The following is a 23880-nucleotide window of genomic DNA, read 5'->3' as shown; positions in this document are numbered from 1 at the left end:
ATCTTCTATAAATACTCCCGCTTATCATCACTTTGTATCAAAATCACTATGGATGCCACTCATTAACTATTGAACACAAAACAGAAAACACAGCTGTCATTATCACTGTCAATGACAGCGATATATCGTTTCACTTCTTATGACAAATGTACTTATTGCAAGTCGCTTTGGATAAAAGCGTCTGCTAATGGTACATTTGTCAGCTGTCCTATCCTCTATTAAACGCATTGAAGTGACACGTTTGTTCCGTGCATTATTCATTTGCATTATTATTGCATTATGCGTGCATTATTCCTTTGCACAACGTATTATTCCTTTGCACGTTTCTATTTTCGATATTTGAAAACGATATCGTCCCATTCAGAGCAAGGGAGATTAGTATGATAGGATCTCGGTTACATATGTATCGCGCCCTATTACATAATCTCAAACGTTTCATTAACTCACATACAGACCAACCAACCACGCGCTTGACACCTCCGCCCAGGCCAGAGCCTTTTTGTTGCGATCTCTGAAATGAAAAAGGCTCGGATCGTTCAACACCGGGTGCCCAGTTACAGCCGCGACATTTTGTAGTCAGTAGGAACCAAAACAGCAGGTATAGAAACCAAAGTGCCGGTGTTCGGTGTTCCCTGGGATCCACACAAGCGAAGAGTGTAATCATTACGATTGGCTGTCAGTGTCTGGCCGCTGAAACGCGTCATAGTAATTTGCATAAAGTTCAACAGTTTTCAACTTTTTTTGGACGCTCTGGTCGCTCAACTTTGGCCGCTGGTAGCGTTGGTCGCTGTTGGTCGCTCTTGCCCATAGAAAGTGAATGACTTCCAGCGATTTGGTAGTTAATTCGCTTCTGGTGTGGACGTACAGTGAGCCTCCGGATGGCCGTAGGGCTGGGAGCTCTCTTCGAGGGGTTTGTTTACCGGCGTTGTTATGGTTACCGGTCTTGTGTGTTCCAACGATTTATTAGGAATCTAATAAATGGCTGTCTACTGTTCGTTCACACCAAACACGACGGGGCGACAGGATCCCATACAAAGTGAACGTATAGACGCGTAGCAGGCGAATTTTTCGCGAGAGAAAACCGGCGACAAGTTTTGATTTGTTGCGCCACACTTTCGCCGTGCACAGGCGAGCGCGTTCACGTTTCGCCTGATGACACCAATCAGCGTTCACAGCGTGGCCACTGAGTCACATGTGTAACGTAACGCCAATCAGCGTGCAACCGCAAACTCAGTGCAGTTCAGTCCGGGGTGAACTGCAGCAGGAGGGAATGAATGTTGCCGTTTACGACTCCCGGAGCTCTATAATATAATATATTTATTATTTGTATATATATCACGGCCAAAAGCTCTGTGCGCCTCCGGATGGCCGTAGCGCGGGGAGCTCTCATAGGGATTGGGCTTCTCTGGGTTTGTTTACCCGGCGTTGCTATGTTTCCGTCTTGTGTGTTCCAACGGTTTATAGGTAGGCCTATCTAATAAATCTCTGTCTATTCAATACTTCATTCACTGCCTCTTCCGTGGTCATTACAATATTATGAATAGACTGCGTTGGGTTCTCCGACGTCTCTCCCTTTGTTGTTATACTCTAATGCACGAATTAACTAAAAGCCATCTTTGACTGTCTTAAAAAAAAAGTACTTAGAAAAAGTACTTTTCTAAGTTAGGACAGTCAAAGATGGCTCTTTTAGTTCTTAAGTTGTAACAACTGCAGTTGGTCAAGGACTTTAGTTTACATGCATGTTTCTTAATAAATACATTTGAAATCAATTCTTTACTTTAGTTTTCATTCTTACATTAGAGTAATGGCATGTAATGTTTTAATGGTATGATGTCATGTTCGTAAATATTACTGTACATTGTGAATATTGCACTGAAGCTTGATTTGAAGAAAATCGTGAAGGAAATCGAAATCGCAATATCTGCCAGAAAAATCGCAATTCCATCTTTTCCTGAAATCGTTCAACCCTACCGTCCAGCCTAAAGGGGGCCGCTAGACTTCAAGGTTTACTTAATCAAAACCAAAGATTAGCCTTCAGACATGACTGCTTTATTAGGATCTTACTCAGCAGTTCCGTGTTACATTTTGTTGTGCTTTCAATTTGCTGTGGGGGCAGAGGAGGATATGTGGAGAAATTAGTTTTCGCCAAAATAATAAAATCAACATTGATGCATTAAGTGTCAAGTTAAGTGTGTTTAGGAATTTATCCTTCATTATAAGTCGAAGTGAAAATCATACAGACCATGTCTTTCTTAATTGAATGCATAGCATTGCAAATGCAAAGGTTCGAGCAGGACAAAATGCAAGATGTATGTAAATTATTCCTTCAGGGTTTGATTGGTGAGCATTAATGAGAACTTAGAGAATGTTAGGGGACTATATTATTTGAATAAAAGCAAGTACGGTAAACTTTATTTTTTGGTAAATCAACTGCAATACTAGGAGACGCAAGACGAAGAAAAGACAAAAACAATTGCATTGTGTTTTTTTACTATGACCTAGAGATTACCCTGTTTAAACCAAAGGGAATGTACTACAGACCTTTTCCTAGCCGGGCAGAGGCCAACACGTGAGTCACTGGATGAGGAATGCTGTGAATCACTCCCAGCCCCATCGGCAGCTCTGAACCTGTTTGTGGCCAGTTGGTTTACAAGTTGCATGCAAGCGATGCATGCTCGGTGAAACGGCGATATCGAGCACGCATCAAGAACACTTCCGGGTTTTACGACAGTACTCGCTTGATGCGTGCCTTCGAATTGGAACAGTGACTCGGGGCAACGACTGATGGCGTTTCACGAGTCCACGAGCACACGAGCACGCACAAGTACGCGAATTGAGAAACGGCTTGACACACAACACGTCTTTCATGTCCTGGGAATAAAATATTTAAACTAAGTCACTTGACGGCCATTCAAAAAACTACGTTGCGTTTAGAAATACCCAGAAGATTGGTAGGCGGCGAGGTCTCATTATTGAGTTTACTCTCCTCTCCATTGTCACTCTATCACTTCTACCAGCAGAGGTAACAGCCAAGCGTTAAGTACACTTGCATTCAGTAAATTAACAATGATCAATATACAAAAGAAATATGTCACCCACCATACACCATACCATACGACTATACCATGGGTTAATCTAAACCGGGAAAGAGGGGCGCTGCGCCTCCTTGTTTCAACCCAGCGCCTCCTTGTCGAAAATTTTAAATTACTTAAAATCTCCCGGAATGGAGAGCGAGCGAGCAAGACCGCGCACAGGAGACAGACGTGCTCCTAACCGCGTTCGCATCTGTGTAGCGAGCGCAGCAGCACAACAGAGAGGGATCTAGAAACTGTGCATGAGGCAGTGTGCACGTGAGCCTCAGGCGCCTCCTGATTGGCCTGGATCGGTATGTCAACCAATCAGTTTACAGTGTAGGCGGGCTTTTATCTCTTCTCCCGAACCAAATTTATCAGTTCAGTGAATCTGAGAGTGTCTGAGAAGAAAGAAAATATAGCGTTTGGTGACTTAGTTTACAGTGTTTTTAAAATGTCGTGCCGCGGGGGGAAGAAAAGCAAGGATTGTCTGGGGCAGAAGAAGATCACGTCTTTTTACTGTCAGGAACCTAAGAGAGATGGTGGAAGCGAGATCGGCCAATTCAACTTTGACCAAGCAGTGGAGCGTTGGGGGGGGGGCTGAGGAATAGAAAAATACTAATTTAAATAATAAAGAAAGTGTTCTTCCAGCAGGTTCCCGAAGTACGTGTTTTTTTTTCTATATACATTACTGTATTGTAATGTTCTGCATCTATGGTAACTTAGCCATTTTGAGTAATTTGGCCTTACTATACGAGTCAACATACTGGTCCTTCACAAGCCTCCGAATGATCCATTTCTACCTCAAATTTTCAATTTTTCCCCCTTGTGAATTTTTGCTAGAAAAAACCCCTGCTATACCCATGTCAAAAATGTGTGGAGGCATCATCTGAATTTGTATTAAGAAGTGCATACGTTCAAAAGGCTGCATTAATAATGCAGAATTTGGTTTGTAATGATTTGCAAAGCGCTGACATTACTCTGGACACATTCTCAAACATGAAGAAAAACAAAACTCATGTAGGCTGCATGGAAACTGTCTTTAGTATCCTGCCGTTCCTTGGAGCTCTCATGATTAAGAGTTACTCAGACAGAGGGGCCTCACCGCCCCCACCCATTGCTTAAGTTGTATTATTTTAGTATTATTGTTAAAGCAAGTTTCTTGGAAAATTTTTGACATTATTTCTCATAATTTTGTACAATTGTATTATTGGCACCTCCATACATTCTTTAAATGCACATCTAATTAAATGAGCTAAATGATAGTTGTTGAAAGGTTGATGGTTCTTTTAATCCCTTTTGACAACTATAGTAGCGGATTTCCTATTGCACTAGTAGTAGTGATTATCGTAGTTATTGTACAACCCTAACCTGAACTTGCAGGTAATTTACCAAGTTAATTACAATGGAAAAAAACATACCGGTAACTGTAATAATGTAACAAAAATATTATTATTATTGAATAGAAAGATTAAAGCTGGCGGCATATGGGCGCCATTTTCCGGTTGGATAGGATCCAACAACTAGCATGTCTAATTATAGCAAGGTCAGCTGTCAATGGCCTTTCTGTTCTTTACGACACACGCACACACACACACACACACACGCACACACCAATTTAATGACAGCTTTAGAGACACTGGTGATCATTCACTCCTGTGAACTCATGCGCTGCCTTACTATCCTTGGATGGGAGGAGGATCCATCTCTACAGTCCATAATCACATCAGGGGGCAGGACAGCAGTCCGCCACGCCACCCCGCACTCCCTTACCTTGTGCACACTCTTGGGGTCCTCCATCCAGGCGAAGTACATCTCCTCCACGTAGTTTGAGCTCGTCCCGTTGAGGAACGGCTCCGAGGCCACCGGCGCCGTGTAGCACCTGATTGGCTGAAACGTCCGTGTGCCACCGGTAGTGGCGGCGGCAGCCATGTTTGTGCGCGGCTGGCCAGCCGTCTGGGCCGCCGCCTGAGAGGCGGTGAGCGGCCGTAGCCGCGCCGCGCAAGTCCTTAAACGGTGCATCAAGCAGTCCTGAAGCTCACAGCACCGAACACACACAGCCCTGGGGCTCAGCCAGGAACCAGTCCACTACAGGGCCTCAGCAGGAAGCACGGGGGACGCTCCCACAGGAAGGGCTGTTCAGATCGTACGTCCACACTCGACCCGGCACGGTGTCCTTCCGTCCACTGGGAGGAAGGAGAACAGAAGGTGGGTGAAGAGGAGGAAGACATTCTGAGTGTAAAACAAGTGACTAAAATAGAAGGTGGAAGAATTCGGAACAACAGATGGGGCAACGTTGAGTCAGTAGATATTAGGGTATGTGTAGGGTACGGTCAACTATTAACAGACTACATGGACGAGAAGAGCAACGTATGCAACCTTATGCTGCATTAGGATTTGTCTGATTCTGAACTAAAAGAGGTTGCCTACCTTTACTTAATTTGCAAATGTCAAAAAAGTCCCAAGGGTAATTGAAAAACTTAAGAAGCACCGGTTGATTGGATGATTAATTGACAATTCTGTTCTCAACAACAGCACTCGTGGTAACAACACATTTTAACACGAATTAAATAAATAGTGCAGGAAAAAAACACATTTTGTCTGGCTATTATCCCAGACAGCCTTTATCTCGATAGATTCTCCTGTGTTTTGACCTTGTTGAATCTCTGAGCAGAACATTCTCAGAGCAACTGGCGGCCAGAGACCCGCCCACTGACGATTATCGACCACCTCATTGGCTGGCTAACAAAACCCCGCCCGGACCACGACTACATTCCATAGAGCCAGAGAACTGTCATTCATTTTGTCCTTAACCGAAACATGGATACTGTAAAATGTTTCCTCGACTGTCAAAACAACGCATTTACACATTCGTTACAAAAGTTTGGTCAAAGCTGATGGAGCAATGCACATCTCAACACGTTGTCTAATCCGTTGCACTGTCGATTAGAGGTCAACCCTTCACGTTGTGTTATGTAATGTCTCCGCTAAAGCGCTTAGTTATGACTTTCCTGTAGGTGCCGTTAGCCAGTGCAGCTAGCCACTACGTGCTTGCAGGGTAGCGTTAAGATATTAGTTATTATTATTATTATTATTATTATTATTATTATTAGAATCGCATAGGCCTACGTGAATCTGAAAAAAACCGGCACGTTTGATTAAAGCCCACTCGAGTCGGTATAAAACATAGCTACACCGATAACCCACACACCGCTGGCTAGGACGACATTGGCTAGCTAGCCACGGCTCGCCATGACCCAACAGGCAACGGTCCCTTTCCAGTAGGTTCCGCTTAAAGATCCAACGTAGGAACACTATCCAAATAAAACAAGACACACACTCACCCTGTCAGTTAGCAGACGCGTTAGAATCTTAAACCACCGCAACTTGTTTATTGACCAGCAGCAAGCCCCGTGTCATCCGGTACCCTCGGCTCTCTGCCCTCTGCTACTTCTCCCGGTAAAATGACAGCAGGCCGTGATCCGTACAGCAGCAGCACCCGATACCGGAACGAGGTCTACACGGAAACGACCGAGCGGCGCGATGACGTCATCCGATACCGGAACGAGGTTCACACGGAAACGACCGAGCGACGCGATGACGTCACCGCGCCAAGGTGCAGATGATAATAATAATAGAGTAAATTTATATAGCGCTTTTCTTAAACTCAAAGCGCTTTACATAGGGGCACAAAAATAGATAAACAAGAAAAAAGTTTGAGTTGATGGGGCTAGGGATAATGAGTGATAGTGATCTAGGGGTAGGCAGAGGAGAAGAGATGAGTCTTGAGGCGGGACTGGAAGATGGTGAGGGACTCAGAGTCACGAATATGTTGGGGGAGGGAGTTCCAGAGCCTGGGAGATGTCCTGGAGAAGGCTCTGTCACCAAGGCTGTGGAGTTTTGATGTGTGGGTGGAGAGGAGACCGGCTGAGGAGGATCTGAGGGCCCGGGGGGGTTGGTAGAGGGAGAGAAGGTCAGAGAGATATGGGGGGGCCATATGGTGGAGGACTTTGTAGGTGAGGACCAGGAGTTTGTAGTGGATCCGATGTGAGATGGGGAGCCAGTGGAGATTCTTGAGGACTGGGGTGATGTGGTGCCACGCTTTAGTATGAGTGAGGAGACGGGCTGCTGCATTCTGGACCAGTTGGAGTCTGTTGATGGAGGTGGTGGAGATGCCGGCGAGGATCGAATTGCAATAATCAAGGCGGGAGGAGATGAAGGCATGGATGAGTCTTTCTGCAGCGTGGGGTGTGAGGGAGGATCTGATCTTTGCAATATTACGGAGGTGATAGAAGGATGTTTTGACAGTGTTGCGGATGTGGGGTTCAAGGGAGAGGGTGGAATCAAAGATTACGCCAAGGTTGCGGGCCTGGGGGGAGGGGGAGACCGTGGTGCCGTCGATAGTGAGTTTAGGGGGGTTTGCGAGTTTACTGAGGGTGGATTTGGAGCCAATGAGGAGGAGTTCAGTTTTGTTGCTGTTAAGTTTCAGGAAGTTATTTTGCATCCAGTGAGTGAAGACAGGCAGGATTCAATGTGGGAGAGGGGGGAGTTGTGGGGGGATTTGGTGCCGAGGTAAATCTGGGTGTCGTTGGCATAGCAGTGGAAGTCCATGGAGAAATGGCAGAATAACTGACCAAGGGGGAGGAGGTAAATGATGAAGGGGAGGGGGCCAAGTACAGAACCTTGGGGAACGCCTTGTGCGACGGTGGCTGTGGCAGATGTGTGGTTGTGGAGGGAGATGAAGCGAGATCTGTCGGAGAGGTAGGAGCGAAGCCAGATGAGTGCAGTTATGATGATGTGCAGGTGCAGGTGATGTTTCAACATCCAGGAATCATAACGTATAGCAGTGTGTGACGTATGCTTTACATCTACATCCACATCGAAGGTATTTCTAAAGAGTAAATTATATGCCTAGATATCAACATAAGTATATTCATCTCTATGTTTCTCTATATTTAGATTTGTGTATACATTTTATTATTTAGTCCATACCATGTGGTACACCATGTGGTACATTCCCTCTGTGATAGACCACACATCAAGAGCAAAGACAATGTTAAATCAGTCAACCTTTATGTAGATAAATAAAATCAAAACACTAGATAAAATGGTCAACACAGATTGCAAATAAAAGTATGTACATTTTCTTACATGACAAATGCATCAAAATATGGAGCAATTCTTGACCTAAAGCCCTCAACCAGATAATGGGATCCCCCCAGAAAGCATATGAACCTCCTCTCCTCCTCGTGCAGGTTTTCCTGTGCAATGGATACCTTGAGACCTGACCTTTGACCTCTCCTGGTCAGAGAATGCCCTACTCGTGGTCCATGAAGTGGTGTCCTCCTTAGCTGACCATTCCACCATAACGGGACACAGAATGTGTTAATAATAATAATAATAATAATAATACATTTAATTTAGAGGCGCCTTTCAAGACACCCAAGGTCACCTTACATAGCATATAGTCATCATACATTTTTTTTTTTTTTAAAACAAGACATTGTGGAAAAAAATAAATCGATAAATAAATAAACATAAGCAATAAGAAATAAATAAAACAAAAACAAGACAAAACAAAACAAAGAAAAAAACAAACAATCAAAACAGTGATCAGTTAGACGTTGTGTGCGAGTTTGTGTTGACTTGTATGCTTGTTTATTCTTGGTAGGGGTCATGGGCGGAGGGGGGCATCTTACTCCAGCTGACTAGAAGCTAGGGTGTTCGTGTTTTTGTTACACAGGAGGTGCTGCTGGGTCTGGTGGACCCATTGCATTTTAGGCCTTTTAATTCAACATAATCTAACTTTTTTTTAAAATACTCACCAAATGGTTACTTCAACCCAATTGCAAGTAATATAAACAACACATATGTTAAATTTGATCCCTTTACCTTTGTTAAATCACATTTATGAATAGAGGTGCCACTCGTTTTTGTTTCTTTTTGTATTAAAATGCAACAAAATAAGGAAATGCCTCATAAAACAGGCATAACTGGGAAATAATCAACATCATTAGAAATTGAAACATACTCAATAACATCTGTCTGAACAACACATTAAAGCCTTTGAACACAGACATTATACGTATATCAGACTATACCACACATGAGGGGCAGAGTCTCACCGTGTGTGTATTGCATATGTATTTTTTGCACTGGTTGCATGTATATTGTGTTTTTCTGTCCATCATGGGTCCACACACTTCACAGCGTTTCTTTTTGGCTGACGGGCTGGTCCTACATCTGGCTGCTTGCGGGTTGTTTCTGGGGCTGACTGCATGCGGGTTGTTCCTGGGGCTGGCTGCTTGCGGGTTGGTCCTGGGGCTGGCTGCTTGCGGGATGGTCCTGGGGCTGGCTGCTTGCGGGTTGGTCCTTGGGCCGGCTGCTTGCGGGTTGTTCCTGGGGCTGGTTGCTTGCGGGTTGGTCCTGGGGCTGGCTGCTCGCGGGTTGGTCCTGGGGCTGGCTGCTCGCGGGCTGGTACTGGGGCTGGCTACTCGCGGTTTGGTCCTGGGGTTGGCTGCTCGCGGGCTGGTCCTGGCTGCTCACGGGATGTTCCTGGGGCTGGCTGCTTGCGGGCTGGTCCTGGCTGCTCACGGGATGGTCCTGGGGCTTGCTGCTCGCAGGCTTGTCCTGGCTGCTGAAGGGCTAGTCCTGAGGCTCTTTTACGTTTCGGAGCTGGCTGATGCTCATCCTCCTCTTCAAACTCGGTGTCAGACTCTGAAATGTTATCCTCACTTTCCGAAACTATTTCCTCTGCATCATCATCAAAACCCTGTGTCTCTTCAAATATCAACTGTAGGGCAGTCTGAACAGAGAATCGCTTTGCCATCTTGATCAGTTGTGGTATGGAACCACGCTGACAGAGCTTTTTTATAGTGTCAGGTCCCCAAGCTTGATAGTGTTGGGTGCTCCAATTTTGCAACCTTGTGCGGGATGCACAAGGTTGCAAACAGTGGGTGCACACTGTGGGTGCTCACACCAAGGGCCCATTCACCTGCTTTACTCTTTCCCCCTCTCTCTTTCCCCCTCTCTCTCTCTCACACACACACACACACACACACACACACACACACACACACACACACACACACACACACACACACACACACACACACACACACACACACACACACACACACACACACACACACACACACACACACACAGAGAGAGGAAGACGGGAAAATTAGGGTGCACAGAACCTATGATTTCCACACTTAAACAGCTCCGGGTCCACTGGACCCGAACACCCTGTGTGTAATATAAATGTGATGGGGGGGTATAGAGGGGGGGGTCATTGAAAATGTTTTCTGATTCATGTTCCGCACAGAAAATGAGCCAAAGCCAATGAATCTTAGTTCAAAAAAATTATTATTTGTATCACTTTTATAAAGCTAAAAACTGAAAACGGGTCCCACAGACCCGAACACCTTATAAGGGTTAGGGCGTTCCACTGTATGCCAGTCCACAGGGTTCCCCCAACATATGTATGTACTTATTTCATTAAAGAGCCCATGCCATTAAAATCACATTTTACCTATATTAAAGCATCATAAAATAGAATGGCATGGGATCTTTAACATCTAGCCTTCAACTTTGAGCACAGGTGATTGCAAAAAATTTAAAACTGCCGTATGTTTTAGGTATCCTGGAATAAGTATCCTGTCAATCAAACAAAGCAGTGTTTACCCAAGGTCACTCGTTTTTCTAGACGTTATACTAGCAGTCACAAACACATCCCCATGAAGGCCACATTCAGCCAACTGCCTGATGGTAAGAAGGTCCTGTGTTCCAACCTTAGTGGGATTCTTAGTTATTTTCACCTTTAAAGGGCATTTATCAAGCAAAACGGGGCATCCGATATTGGTGAGCATATAAAATAATAATTTGAATTACAGCAAAGGCGTTGCAATCTGCAACGCCTGCCCTGAAATGACTTGCTGCCTTGATTTGGCCCTGCGGCAGAATGCTTGCTGCTGCATGCTGGAAGGAGATAAATGAAGAAATAGATACTAGTACAGTACTGTGGTTATAGTTTAATTTACAATCATTCTCCATATGACGCATTCAAAGTAGCGGAAAACAGGATGTGTACCATAATATATCATATAGCTGTTTTCTATGTTGAATTATTCTACAATTTTATTAAATGTCTATTGTTTCACGTGAGTGTAAATTTAGCCATGGAAATGCACAACATTGGACCAGAACCTTTTAATTAGGAAATTACCTCTATAAATGTATTTATTGTTATAACTAGGCTATAGATACCAGTGTCCTCTGTCTCTGTCTAGCTACATATATATCGTTTATTGTTCTGTTTAAGCAATATAGTGTGGCTGTACCTGATGAGAGTTAAGATGATCTAAAAGAGTGAAACATCGAAAGGTTAAGTTATTATTTGAAAGTACGATGATTAGTTGACCCAGGATGTAAATATGATAACTTTTTTGAAAAATGAAGAAAAGTTATTACTTATGATGTACGATTTAGGTTTGGATACAACATGAGACATGACCATGTTGTATCAGACTATTACCATAACCTAGGTTATGGTAATAGTCTGGGGGGGTTTCATGAAACATTTTGGATGAGACAGATTGGTGAACACAAGTGCTAAATATATAATTTTTTCACAGGATTTGTTATGTATTTCAGGAGCGTTAAACAAATGAATGCCAACAAAATATAAAACAGATACAAAAACTTGATAGTACAACAGTATACATGTTTTATAGCACATGTTTCTCATTTAAATGATGTGACTGAATGACTGTTCTGCATGGCAGTGCGAGTATGTAGCATAGCGACTCTCAGAATCAGGGCTCAATTTTAATCATACCATTTGGAAGTAATACATTTAATAGATTATGAACATACATATATCTAGGTCAATGGTATGGTTAAATACCAGAGCCATGTTTAGACACCTCGTTGTGGTTGCAGGGGGGGGCGTCTGTTTCTAGGGTAATTCTTTGACCTCTACAGTTGAAACTTGGGGGGCTGTGCATTTTATTTTTATTAACAGCCCCATCAAACACCCGGCTTTATAATGATTATTACAATTAAGATAAGAACCACAGTAATATATAAAGCTGCTTTTTCATTTGTGTTCATTACAATAGAAGAATCAAACCAAATCTCACCAGTAAATATAAATAAAAAAGCTATAAAAATAGAAAATGAGTGCGATAGAGGGTTTCTGGGTCAGTGTGGTGGTTCAGGTCTTTATGGCTAATAAGGTTAAGTCTTACAACCTAACCGATTGTCATTATGTGCCCGGGAGCTTTTAGGTCGATTTAGGATAACATTACATTTATCTTGCAGTCACACACACTCAACTTGCAAGTCATTGTAAATGAATGAGTCATTTGATGAATGGTTTATATTCTATCAAAGAATAAAATGATGAAATTGAAACTAGGGAAAAATCGATTGGAGTTGTGGACAACAACTTCACTGTCTTCCCATTTGGTTTCTGCTAGGACTCATCTTTTCCTATGGCACACAAACTGTTGACATCCAACTCATTACACTGAGGAGTAATGCGCAAAATATTGAAACACTCGTAAAATAGTATACCACAAATGGTCAGTTTCATGTGCAAAACCACAGCAAAGTAATAAAACAGCAAAAATAAAAACTGACAAACAATGTAAAGGTTATCTAGATCTACACAGTGTATACACCTTTAGCCCAGGTAATTGTCTATGAATGTACCAGTGTTTGTGAAGCAGAGCAACAACTCACTGAGCCTAACCTCCGTCTTGCAAAATAAAAATAGAAATAAAAAAACCTGTACGAATTAAATTGGCTGCTCATTAATAGTAGCCTTACTTCAATAGATGAGAATATGACAAAATATTATACTTTTTAGCTCCTGGATTTCCCAAGGATCTTGGCACCGCACTACGTCAACTGATGACTACAGCTGCTACACTTCTCCATTGGCCCTTGTGGCCTAGCCGGGTCAAACCGCGGCCTGTTGATTTGCGTTTCCATTATGGGTTTAAACCTGCAGTTGTGCCCCAGATGGACCACCTCTGGAGTCGGACCGGAGCCATGCTCATCGTTCAGGTACGACTCAGTGTCAACATTAAGTAACATTTCAGCCATCAGACTCTAGTCTACTGAACAGATTCAGGGTCAGTTTCATTCAGCAGTTTTGGCGAGTTGGTGTCATGGTTGACCACCATGACACCAGCGGGGCAGACAGATAAACATCCTCCCCTCAGGACAAGCGTGTGGTCAGTTAAAGACATACCTTTGAGCGGTTTGCCCCTTGTAATGGAGATGCAAATCCCAGCTGTTCTGGGCTGACGCGCCCAGATTCAAGCCAAGTCAGCACATGAGTATAGGTAAGGGTCACTGGTTTATTTGGGAGCTAAGCAGGGTCTACCCTGGTATGGGGCACCGGTGAGTGCTGGTGGAGGTGTTGGGAGAGCCAGTAGGGGGGGCTCAACCTTCTTTCCTTTATAATAAATGCCGCAGGCCAGAGATTGGATTTTAACCGTGCCATCTTTCAAACAAGACATTAAATCGAGGCCCCCATCCCGCATGGCAAGAGATGCTCGCTAAGCCTCGATACCCAAGAAAAATTCCCAAACAGACTCTGGTACTCTTAGGTCAGTCATTTGATGGTGAGCATTCTGGCTCAACCTGCCAATTACCCAGGTGAGGGTTAGGGTTTAGTCCTTACCTTAGCATGACACTACTTAAAAGGTGCTGTATGCAAGAGAATACGACTAGGATTGATGTGTGAGAGTGCAAGGGGAGGTCTGGCTGCATGACGTTAGTGGTTTGCGTGACTGCTCGATAGTGGCTCTCAGGCAAACTGCCCAGAAGACATTTATACACGACGCTGATTTAGAACAGGGTTCCCGCTCCAGTGATAAGCTTCAGGTGTAGACCTATAAATGATTAACTCAACTAAAATGCATTAGAAATTATAAAGATAAGAAAAGACCCACCATAAGCCGTTTATGTACCTCAACTAAAGAAAAAACAAGGAAAGCGTCAATGTGCCCATGGTCTATTTAACACAGTATATAATGGTTTGTACCATTTGAAGAGATCAAGCACCGGAAAAGCAGGGTAGTCCGAATCAAGCACACCAAAAGCTGATCATTCGTGTGAGCCGTTGCTGGGGGGCAGGGGCGGGGGAGGGGGGGGTCACATCTGCGGTGTGTTACAGTCCTGTGACGTTGCTGAGCAGAAGGGGAAGTGCAATCACTCAGCAGCAGTGGTTGTTAATATGCCGTGGCAACAGTCAGTAAGGAGGGGAATCGAAAGAAAGAAAGTTGTGTCGAACAGAAAGTATTTTTTCTGTTCGTAGACTGTAAGTTTCCCCGGTAAGTTGCCAGTGAATGTTGACCAGTCAGAAGCCTACTGGGCTGTGATGAGGAAGTGTTGCATGTTTCATCCCCCATTGGCTAGACTGGGGGAGGCGGGGCAGATCTTTGAGGCACTAGATATTGGCTGGCAGCTGTTGGTTTCCTGTTGGACACAAAAGACAAAGAGAGAAAGTAAGGGGAGGCTGAAGTGTGTCAAGTGTGAACCCAAATGTGTAACATAATGGGCCCCATACACTGTGTGCGATTCGAGCTCTATAACTATATAATATAATATTCATAATAATAATAATAATATTATCATTATTATTATTATTATTATACAATATATATTATTATGTGAATTGATACAAGTCCACCAGTGGCAGCATTGTACTTTGAAAGTTTGTGGGCAGCATGTCTTGGACTACAAGGGCAGAAGGAAAGGATGCAAAATTAGTCAAATCAGGCCTACTCTTGATTTGTAAAACTAAATAAGAAAATCTGAGCCTATTTTTGCCCTCAATGACTGAAGGTATTGGTTGTAATTTGGCTATGCTTATTTTCAGCTACAATCGTCTTAAGAAAAATAAAGACAATACCAAAAGTGATGCCAATTAAAATGCATCATGCTCTGAATCATTCACTAACAACCTTTCCACAATATCAAACAGAAAGGTCAGAGTATCAAATAATTTAAGAACATTATTTCACCACTATTGTGTGGATGCAAATGTGGATGTTAATGGATGTTTCAGAATGTTGGTCATGGTGTTAAGCCAATTAAGATTGAGGGACGTCATTTATAGATCAAGTCAACCCTCCTCGCGGGCTCCGCAGCTCTGCCGCGGGCAGCTGGGCCGCAGGCTCCGCAGCCGGCTCCGCAGGCTCCGCAGCCGGCTCCGCAGGCTCCGCAGCCGGCTCCGCAGGCTCCGCAGCCGGCTCCGCAGGCTCCGCAGCCGGCTCCGCAGGCTCCGCAGCCGGCTCCGCAGGCTCCGCAGCCGGGCCGCAGGCTCCGCAGCCGGGCCGCAGGCTCCGCAGCCGGGCCGCAGGCTCCGCAGCCGGGCCGCAGGCTCCGCAGCCGGGCCGCAGCCCCCGCAGCCGGGCCGCAGCCGGGCCGCAGCCCCCGCAGCCGGGCCGCAGCCCGGCCGCGGGGGCTCCGCAGCCCGGCCGCGGGGGCTCCGCAGCCCGGCCGCGGGGGCTCCGCAGCCCGGCCGCGGGGGCTCCGCAGCCCCCGCAGCCGGGCCGCAGCCCGGCCGCAGCCCGGCCGCAGGTAGCCCTGCCAGTGAATAGGCTAAGGGATCCAGATCCCTTAGCCTATTCACTAATAGGCTAAGGGATCCAGATCCCTTAGCTAGTCACACCCACTCAGAGGAGGACTTTCCACCTCGCTCCCATTGAACCCCATGTTATTCACCGGCCACCAACACTTTTGGGGAAATGAATGGAAGTCAATGGAGGCTGAGGGAGGAACGTCCTCCCTGAAGTAATTGGCGGTACAATTTTGGTGTGACAGCGGCAGTCTGGCAGCTCCGGCGGAGAAAGGGATTATACTCCTGGAGCTTAGCTGCCGGACTGCCGCCGGGGGGTCTGGCAGCTCCGCCGGACTCCCTGCCACGCGGCAAACTGACAAATTAGACAAGCGCTGGTCAACTTAGCTATGATCTGATTGGAGGGGGGTGGGGAAGTGGGAGGTAATATTCAAATGTGCCCCCTTCCTACGTAGGAGGAGGTGCTGAAACTGACTCGCTTGTTTGGTAACTACAGGCGGGGTACTTCAGAATGTCAAGAAATCATGTACCGACTTTTTTGAAAGTTTGTATGCGTGTGGGAGCACCAGAGACCCAAAACAACACCCCAAATCCCAGGAAAAGTGTTGTTTTCATAATATGTCCCCTTTAAAAATTTCTGGAGCTTTATAGGTTAAACTGGCTATGCAAAGCTCACTGTATGAAGCTAACTTGGTGAAGCTAACTGTGTGAACTGTGATCTAATGGCCGGAGCTGGCTTTATAAGCAGTATTGTGTTGGTTCTTACTGAGGAGGAGGAGGTGGTCTCATTGCATAGGATGGAACTGAAGCGGTCCTATTGGTCTGCACCACCTGATGACACACACACACACACACACACACACACACACACACACACACACACACACACACACACACACACACACACACACACACACACACACACACACACACACACACACACACACACACACACACACAAACACACACACACACACACACACACACACACACACGGAAGACATGAAAAGCAGTAGGTTTGTAAGACTATGAGCATGTTTACATGCACACAGGAAAGCCGATCTAACCAGCCATGTAAACACAGAGGTAATCCCATCTTTATCAAATGTTAATTACATGTTAGGCATGGAAAAATGTTTTAGGACCTCATACCCACACGCAAAAACACACAAATACAATGTTGTGTTTACACATGGTATTCTTTTGATGGCTCGCCGTTCAACACACTTTCAGACCAACGAGGAGACTTCTGTCGGGAAATGTCTTGTTTTGTGTTCATCAGTTTGTCATCAGTATCCTCAATGTTGAGATTTGACACAAGAATGTAAGTAAACCCGACACAATTACCCCACAAGAACTAATGATCTGTGGCTTGTCCCATTACGGGGTCATTACCATATCATTGTTCAGTCAATTAATGGCCTTGTTATTGCAATAATATATCACTCCCTCCCCTGGATAACAACCATAACCTGCTTTCACTATAGATACTATAGATACACATAATGTCTTTGCAGAACAAGGCTGAAATACGCATTACAGATAGAGAAGAGGAGAGTCACCTTTTCTTCTTGGAGCAGAGCTTGATGCTTTACAGAAGGAAACCGTGAGAAAGAGAGTAAACATCACCTTCAGCATCAACAATAACACGACATGAACATGTACAATAAATAGAGTTGACAGCTAAGGTCACATTCAAAACAAATTCAAGGAATGCAAACACCTTGAGGCGTCATTCAACTTCCTATAGTGTTCAATAAAGATCGTAGAGAGTAAAATGTTTGGTTCTATGAACCGTAAGCACAGGAAACAAAGCGGAAAGGTTCTAACCTGGAAACTCACCCCGTCCCTCGCGACACTGTTAGGGTTAGGGCGGGTAACAGCAGGGGGCGGTCCTCTGGGAGGTGGCACTCTGCTGGAATTGGCTGGAGATCTGCTGTCCGCCCTGGCGACAAGAAGTAGAAATGAGAAAGCAGGAAGGAAGCGAACAGCGGAGTACGCCTCTAAAGAACCGCCTGGGTAAAACCAGGATCGGGATTCTGTAGGCGTGGACTCACTCGTATCCCTGCGACCGCTTCCTGCGCCCCAGGCCCACACGCCTCAGGAGTTCGTTCCTGCGCAGGTACGCAAACGCCCCCACGGCCAGGAGAGGAAGCACCAGGAAGAAGAAGACCAGCATGCCGTCCCTCACCGAGGTGTCCTTATCTAGAGACACATGTCAGGGGTTGAGGATACTTAAGAGTGAATGTGGACCTTGTGGAGGTGTGGAGAGGCCGGCCGGAGCTGCACCCACCATTCCATGTGGGCCCGCTGTCCACGCTGCCGCCGTAACCCCTGACCTCACAGTGGGGCGGAGCCCAGCCCTCTGAGCAGTGACAGTTCTTATTACTGTTACACACCTGGTTGAGAGAGACAGACAGAGAGAGAGAGAGGGAGAGACGGGTAGACAAACAAATTGAAATATTTTAATATTAATAATGGGATGGGGCTTGGAGACAAGGAACACAGCAGGCGCATCATGTTTATAATCATCCAATCACCAAGCACTACAGTCGTGAAACTCAAAGGGAAATGAAAGAATCATCATACAGACAAACAAATCGGATGCAGTCTCACCCCGTGTCCATGACATTTAGTCTCCACGTCACAGTCGTAGTTGAGGACATCATCACTGCGGCACTCAAAGTTCATACAAACCTGTTCAAAATAAACACAACTATCATTAACATAGATAAAGTGGTGGATTAAGTCTAATTAGCAAATTTACATCTTTTGATCTACGGAATGTAGAAAGGAACTTTATTGCTTTTCTGGGCAACTATGATATAGCTTTTTTTCTCTTAATCCCAGTTCAATGGAGCAAAATGGTATTATTAATCTGGCATTGGATTGGCCGGACACTACTATTCTATGGTTAAGCTGATTTATATTTAGTAACCCTGTAGCAAAAATAGCAGCCCTCTGTATTCGGTTAATCCTACTGAATAACCCTGATCCCGGAAAGGTGTATACTAGGCCTAAGCATATTATGTGCAGTACCTTGTTGTTCCCACAGGGGGTGCCCTCGGTCACCATGCCTGGGTCTGGTACGTCAGTGCCCAGCATGAAGTCCACACCGAAGCACTTGGTGCCACCGATGGGCGTGGTGATGATGGACGGATCGATTCCAAATATAGTGGTGTGGACGTTGGAGCACTGCAGCTTCCCACACAGCGCATTCCTACCAGCCAAGAGACACACATATTATAGTCTATTATCTAGAATCTCCATAAAACGGCTAATATTTTCATATTATTACCATATTACTATTGACATTTTGTACACATTTGACTTGGATGATGTTCATAACATAAAAAGAGACGCGTTTGTGTGTGCGTGTGTGTAAAGGCACACATATGGGTGAGTGTCTGACCTGCTCTCACACTTCTTGAAGCCGGATTCTTGGTATCCACAGTTTCCAAATCGATCTCCCTTACTGTTAACTTCTTTAAAGCAAACCTCCGGAGCGGCTTTGGCCTCTGGGAGGAGGAGCGGAGAGGGAAGGAGAGGAGATTAGAGGAGAGGAGAGGGGACAGGAGATGGGAGGAGAGAGTAGAGGAGAGGAGGAGAGGAAATGGGATGGGAGGAGAGAGCATAGAACATGGGTGGAGAGGAGTTAAGAGGAGAGGAGAGAGTTGAAGAGATGACAGAAGAGAGGAGAAGATGACACATCCTCATCAGAGAGAGGAACGGTGATTAGAGGAGAGAAGAGGAAATGAGAGGAGATGGGAGGAGAGGAGAGAGGATTGGAGGAGAGAGAAGAATATGACACATCCTCATCACACACAACAACCAGATGGCATTGAACATATATCATGTGATGTGGCCGCATACTTGATCCAAAGATAGCTTTGCACTGTCCTTCAAGGTGTTGACACTTTCCATTGTAACAGTAGGCCTGCTGGTTCATGCATGGCTGGCCGTTCTGGAAAAGCAAACACAACTCTAGTTACAGCTCGCTGGGAATCACCAGATGGTTGATTAAGTATGACAGGATGAAAGCAGGGGCACTAAAACTAGTGAAAATACATATTATAAGCTCTCATAATTAGTTACATTTTTATTTAAATATTGCGCATGACATGAAACCATTATTATGTATAGTTATATATATATATCTGTGGCGGCTGGTGGTTTTTAAAGTGAGGGAGGAAGGACTGCGCGCTTGGTTGCCATTGGCCTGCTTGCACTGTTGGTGTATGGTGGCATAAGAATGTGAGACTCAAGTTGTTTCAGGGTGTTTTGGTGAACTACAAAATAGCAGGGAGGGAGTTATGTGAACAAAATGTATACAAAGCCACCAGTGGCATCACTGTAATTTGAGAAGGAAAGGATGCAAAGCATATTAGTCAAATCAGGCCTACTATTGATTTGTAAAAGTAAATCAAAAAATCTGGGGCCTATTTTTGCCCTCACTGACTGAAGTTATTTAGCTATGTTTATTTTCAGTTACAATTGCTTGTAATGCTACCAGTAAGTCATGCGTACCTAGCAAACCATGTAGCACTCACAACACTGACGTTGCCATTACTTCTGGTGACCTTGATTTTGGGAAGTGGTCTACCTCTTTCTTTGGTCGCTAACTTAGCACTGTAACTGAATGAATGGAATGCTTTTTGTAATAAGACGTAAACAATGTCCTCCGTTTCCAATGTTTCCATTGTGCATTTAGGATCTCGCTATCGCAGATTTCACTTGCTCTGCGTCTCTCAGACTGAGCACCGCGGCAATGCAGACCGGGTTTGCTATCGACAGCGTTGCCAGATTGGGCAGATTTCCCGCCCAATGATAATCTTTCCAGCCTAACATGGTTAAAAGTAGCCCAATTGGGTGGGAAATCGGACCAATCTGGCAACACTGCTCAACATCCAGGGATCCTGCTTATTGGTTCATTGCGCAGACGGATAGATTTTTGCGCGAATCAGACCCCTTAAGGTCCCACCCACTCAGAGGAGGATTTTCCTCCTCTCTCCCATTGAAACCCATGTTATCCACCGGCCGCCAGTACTTTCAGGGAAATGAATGGGAGTCAACGGAGGCGGAGGGAGGACGTTCCTCCCTGAAGTAATTGTCAATAGGTTGACACTAACGGTTGCCCGCTTGCCCGGGGCAAGTAAAAAAAATGTTTGGGCAAGTTGAGATTTTTTCTGGTTGCCCGAACGGGCAAGTGGATTTTGGGTGGATGTTAATATAAAAGCTATTTATTCAAATGTTTTTAGAAACTGCAGAACAACCTTTTGTTCCGCAAAACCACACAAAATAGAAGTATTTGCAATTGATCAGCGCGCTGTCTTCTCTTCTCTCGGAAAGCGAGTTAACAGACACACATCGCTTCAGTGCGAATATAGCCCCGCCTTCTGTCACTCACTCGCAGTGCGGTCTCTGGCAGTGATTCGCTAAAGGTTAGCCAACACAGCTAGCATCTCAAGTGCAGCACCTCCGCGAACGGTTTAGGTAGAAGTTAAATGGAGTAGTGATGGAGGAGTGCAGTTTGGAAGTACTTTGGATTGAGGCAAATTATCAAGGAAAGTCAAGAACACGGTTTTGTGTTTCATAACTGTGCACATGCGCACAGCAATAGCGATCTTTTCCACGAAATTGGACCCTCACAAACTACTGTATATATTACATGAAAGCTGAGCCTCCATTTATTCCAACAGTCCAAACCATATCATTCTGTGACTAAAACTCGCAAATAACAACTTAAGAAGAAACGTCCCCTTTTCTTTTAACAACCAAAAATGAAGTATTACCTTTGTGATTTTTGTCCACAGAGTTGATTCTGATCGAATAAAACCACCATAAACAGATTATCCAGTATCTGGGCCAAATTTTTAACATGGTGTTTTCAATCAATGAATAAGAGAAGGTTTCTTAGGAAATAGGTAAATTGCCTTCAATCAGAAAACATATTCTTCAGCGCAATCTAATGGCCATATATTTATTTGCGAGTGTTTGGCTTGGTGCATTCGATTGCCCTGAACTTTAAATAGAGGTGTCAAGTGTCAAAATTGTAAGATATCTACCTTATTTGTGTCTCATAGTAAGACAGCGCTCCCAACTGATAACGACCAACTGATACTGATAATTATTTCAGGTGGAAATGTTATCTTCCAATTATGCTGTGTTCCATGGCTTTATTCACTTTAACCAAGTATTATCCCCATTGAATATTTCACTTGCACAACAATCTTTCTTTTTGCCCAAAGATGACATTATCGCCCTTGCAGTTGTAGAGATATAGGGCCCTATTTTAATGGTCTGAAACGCAAGTGGGAAGCGCAAAGCGCAAGTAGCTTTGTGGGCGGTTCTACGGCGCTATCGCTATTTTACAGGCGGATAAATGACACTTGCGTCACGGCGCAAGTGTCAAAAGGGTTGGTCTGAAGCAGCCTAGTTACCCGTAGGTGTGGTTTGGGCGTAACGTCCAACAAACCAATGAGAGTGCCAGCTCCCATCCCCTTTAAGAGCCATGAGCGCATTTGAATCGGACGAGTTGATATTTTGACAGCGCGTCTGCAGTCTCCGATGAGACAGATGCACATGAATTTCAAACTGCAAATGGCTCAGTTTATTGCCAAATAATATGGCCTAATTCACACATGGAATAAGGGGTTTTCTTCCACAACTTCAGAAATACTGAGTCCTCAAATAAATTTCGGCAAAGAAAACGTATATGATATAACATATGATATGCGGTAACTGTGGTTCTATTTAATGATATACGCAATACATTATAAACATTGTTTCTTATCAGTATTGTATGCTAATCTAATATGCATGTGTCCCCGCGGTAATAGACATTGCCATTGATTGTATTATGCGTTACGTGTTTAGTTTGCGTGTGTTTAAACAGAGCACACACGCGGGCCCGCATTCATTCATTCTTTTTAACACTCACTCGCGGTAAAACAATGTTTTTCACGATCAAATACTCATCAATCCTAAAAGTTATGGGCATGTAGGCCTACACCATGTCTCTGTCAAGAAAAGATGTGTTTGCTGTACGGTGTTTGCAGATGCATTGATTTAAAAGTACAACTTATTACCGCTGCATCAGCTGTTCTTTCCCAAATAATTTACCAAGAATGTGCGGCTAGGTAGATGGGAAAAGTGTATGCGCGAGGTGCACAAGCAATCCGTATGCATCGCATGCGCATGTATGCATGCGCCCTTAAAATAGCATCTGAACAACGCGCCACTGACTTTAAACCAGGTATTTCCTGGTCAGTAGCGCAATGGTATTCAGAAACGTCAAAATACCGTTTGTGCCAGAACACGCCTCCTCCTTCCGCCGAACCGCCCCTTGGGGCGCATGATCAATCCCTAATTTACCGGCGAGTGGCAGTTGAACGCTCTGCGCCAGTTGTAAACTAGCAACGACACATGCGCCAGTGACTAAGTCACTTGCGCCGGATGCAAAATAGGGCCCATAATCTCTTTACTTTGGGTATCTTTCCTGAAAAAAACGTTTCCCCTGATATCGAAAATGATATAGGCCTAGAATATCGATCTTTTTCCAGGAATAGTGTTGAAGTTAGAAAATCCAGTATCGTGACTGACAACCCTACTAGAAACGCGATTGTGATTATTCAGTTAGAGCTACAAGAAACTTGAAAGTTAAAAAAGACATATCTTTGCTACTACCTCTGACATTTAGTTATGTACATTTGCATCAAATCATGCAGGTCTACCTATAACTTGGCGATAGCTTTAATAGGTTGCAACTGTGGACTGAAATCACTTCATGGCACGATGTGACCGCTCGATAAATAAGTAAACAAAGAGAAGTTTGTTATTTTTTAAACACATGTGTGGAAGCTAACATTCAGCTTCAGTCTGAGCTAGGATGATTTTTCTGAGCCCCCCCAAAACCAGGCCGGGTGCCTGGCAAAAAGAGGCCCGTTCACGATTCTGATTATAATTTGGGCAAGTGAACATTACATTCGGGCAAGTTGAACCTGACCTGTACTTGCCCGATGGGCAAGTGCTTTTGAAACCTTAGTGTCAACCCCTGGATAGGGGGTGCTAATGTCCCTTTACCCAGGGAAACGAACATTATATATTCAAAGGCAATAAAGTAGTCACATTTAAGGGCATTAATTCATTACAATAGTCTGGGCAATCTACATTTTTTATTCTCAACAATGTTAGGGAGGATCTTCCTCC

General features: G+C 44.6%; 2 protein-coding genes across 6 annotated transcripts in view; both read right to left on the bottom strand.

The window, feature by feature from the left end:
• Positions 1-6613, bottom strand: part of ogdha (oxoglutarate dehydrogenase a) — a 37191-nt gene extending 30578 nt beyond the window's left edge. For 2 of the 4 annotated variants that reach the window (XM_056593412.1, XM_056593416.1), the window contains exons 1-2: positions 6416-6596; positions 4845-5257 (exon numbers count right to left, since the gene is read on the bottom strand). In XM_056593412.1, the coding sequence (XP_056449387.1) occupies positions 4845-5093 (249 nt within the window). In that variant the 5' untranslated portion in view covers positions 5094-5257; positions 6416-6596. Of the gene's footprint in view, positions 1-4844; positions 5258-5501; positions 6151-6415 lie in introns of those variants that run through there. The other 2 variants (XM_056593415.1, XM_056593414.1) reach the window with 2 other exon arrangements.
• Positions 6614-10465: 3852 nt separating this feature from the next.
• adam9 (ADAM metallopeptidase domain 9) overlaps positions 10466-23880 on the bottom strand; it is a 39868-nt gene continuing 26453 nt past the window's right edge. The window contains exons 15-24 of one of the 2 annotated variants that reach the window (XM_056592178.1): positions 19546-19636; positions 19085-19190; positions 18712-18892; positions 18289-18369; positions 17966-18071; positions 17730-17877; positions 17515-17617; positions 17235-17261; positions 16439-16503; positions 10466-14567 (exon numbers count right to left, since the gene is read on the bottom strand). In XM_056592178.1, the coding sequence (XP_056448153.1) occupies positions 14504-14567; positions 16439-16503; positions 17235-17261; positions 17515-17617; positions 17730-17877; positions 17966-18071; positions 18289-18369; positions 18712-18892; positions 19085-19190; positions 19546-19636 (972 nt within the window). In that variant the 3' untranslated portion in view covers positions 10466-14503. Of the gene's footprint in view, positions 14568-16438; positions 16504-17234; positions 17262-17502; positions 17618-17729; positions 17878-17965; positions 18072-18288; positions 18370-18711; positions 18893-19084; positions 19191-19545; positions 19637-23880 lie in introns of both variants that reach the window. The other variant, XM_056592177.1, reaches the window with a different exon arrangement.

Source organism: Gadus chalcogrammus, chromosome 6 (genome assembly GCF_026213295.1).
Source record: "Gadus chalcogrammus isolate NIFS_2021 chromosome 6, NIFS_Gcha_1.0, whole genome shotgun sequence".
In the NCBI taxonomy this organism is placed as follows: Eukaryota; Metazoa; Chordata; class Actinopteri; order Gadiformes; family Gadidae; genus Gadus; species Gadus chalcogrammus.
This window is presented reverse-complemented; position numbering and strand designations above follow the sequence as displayed.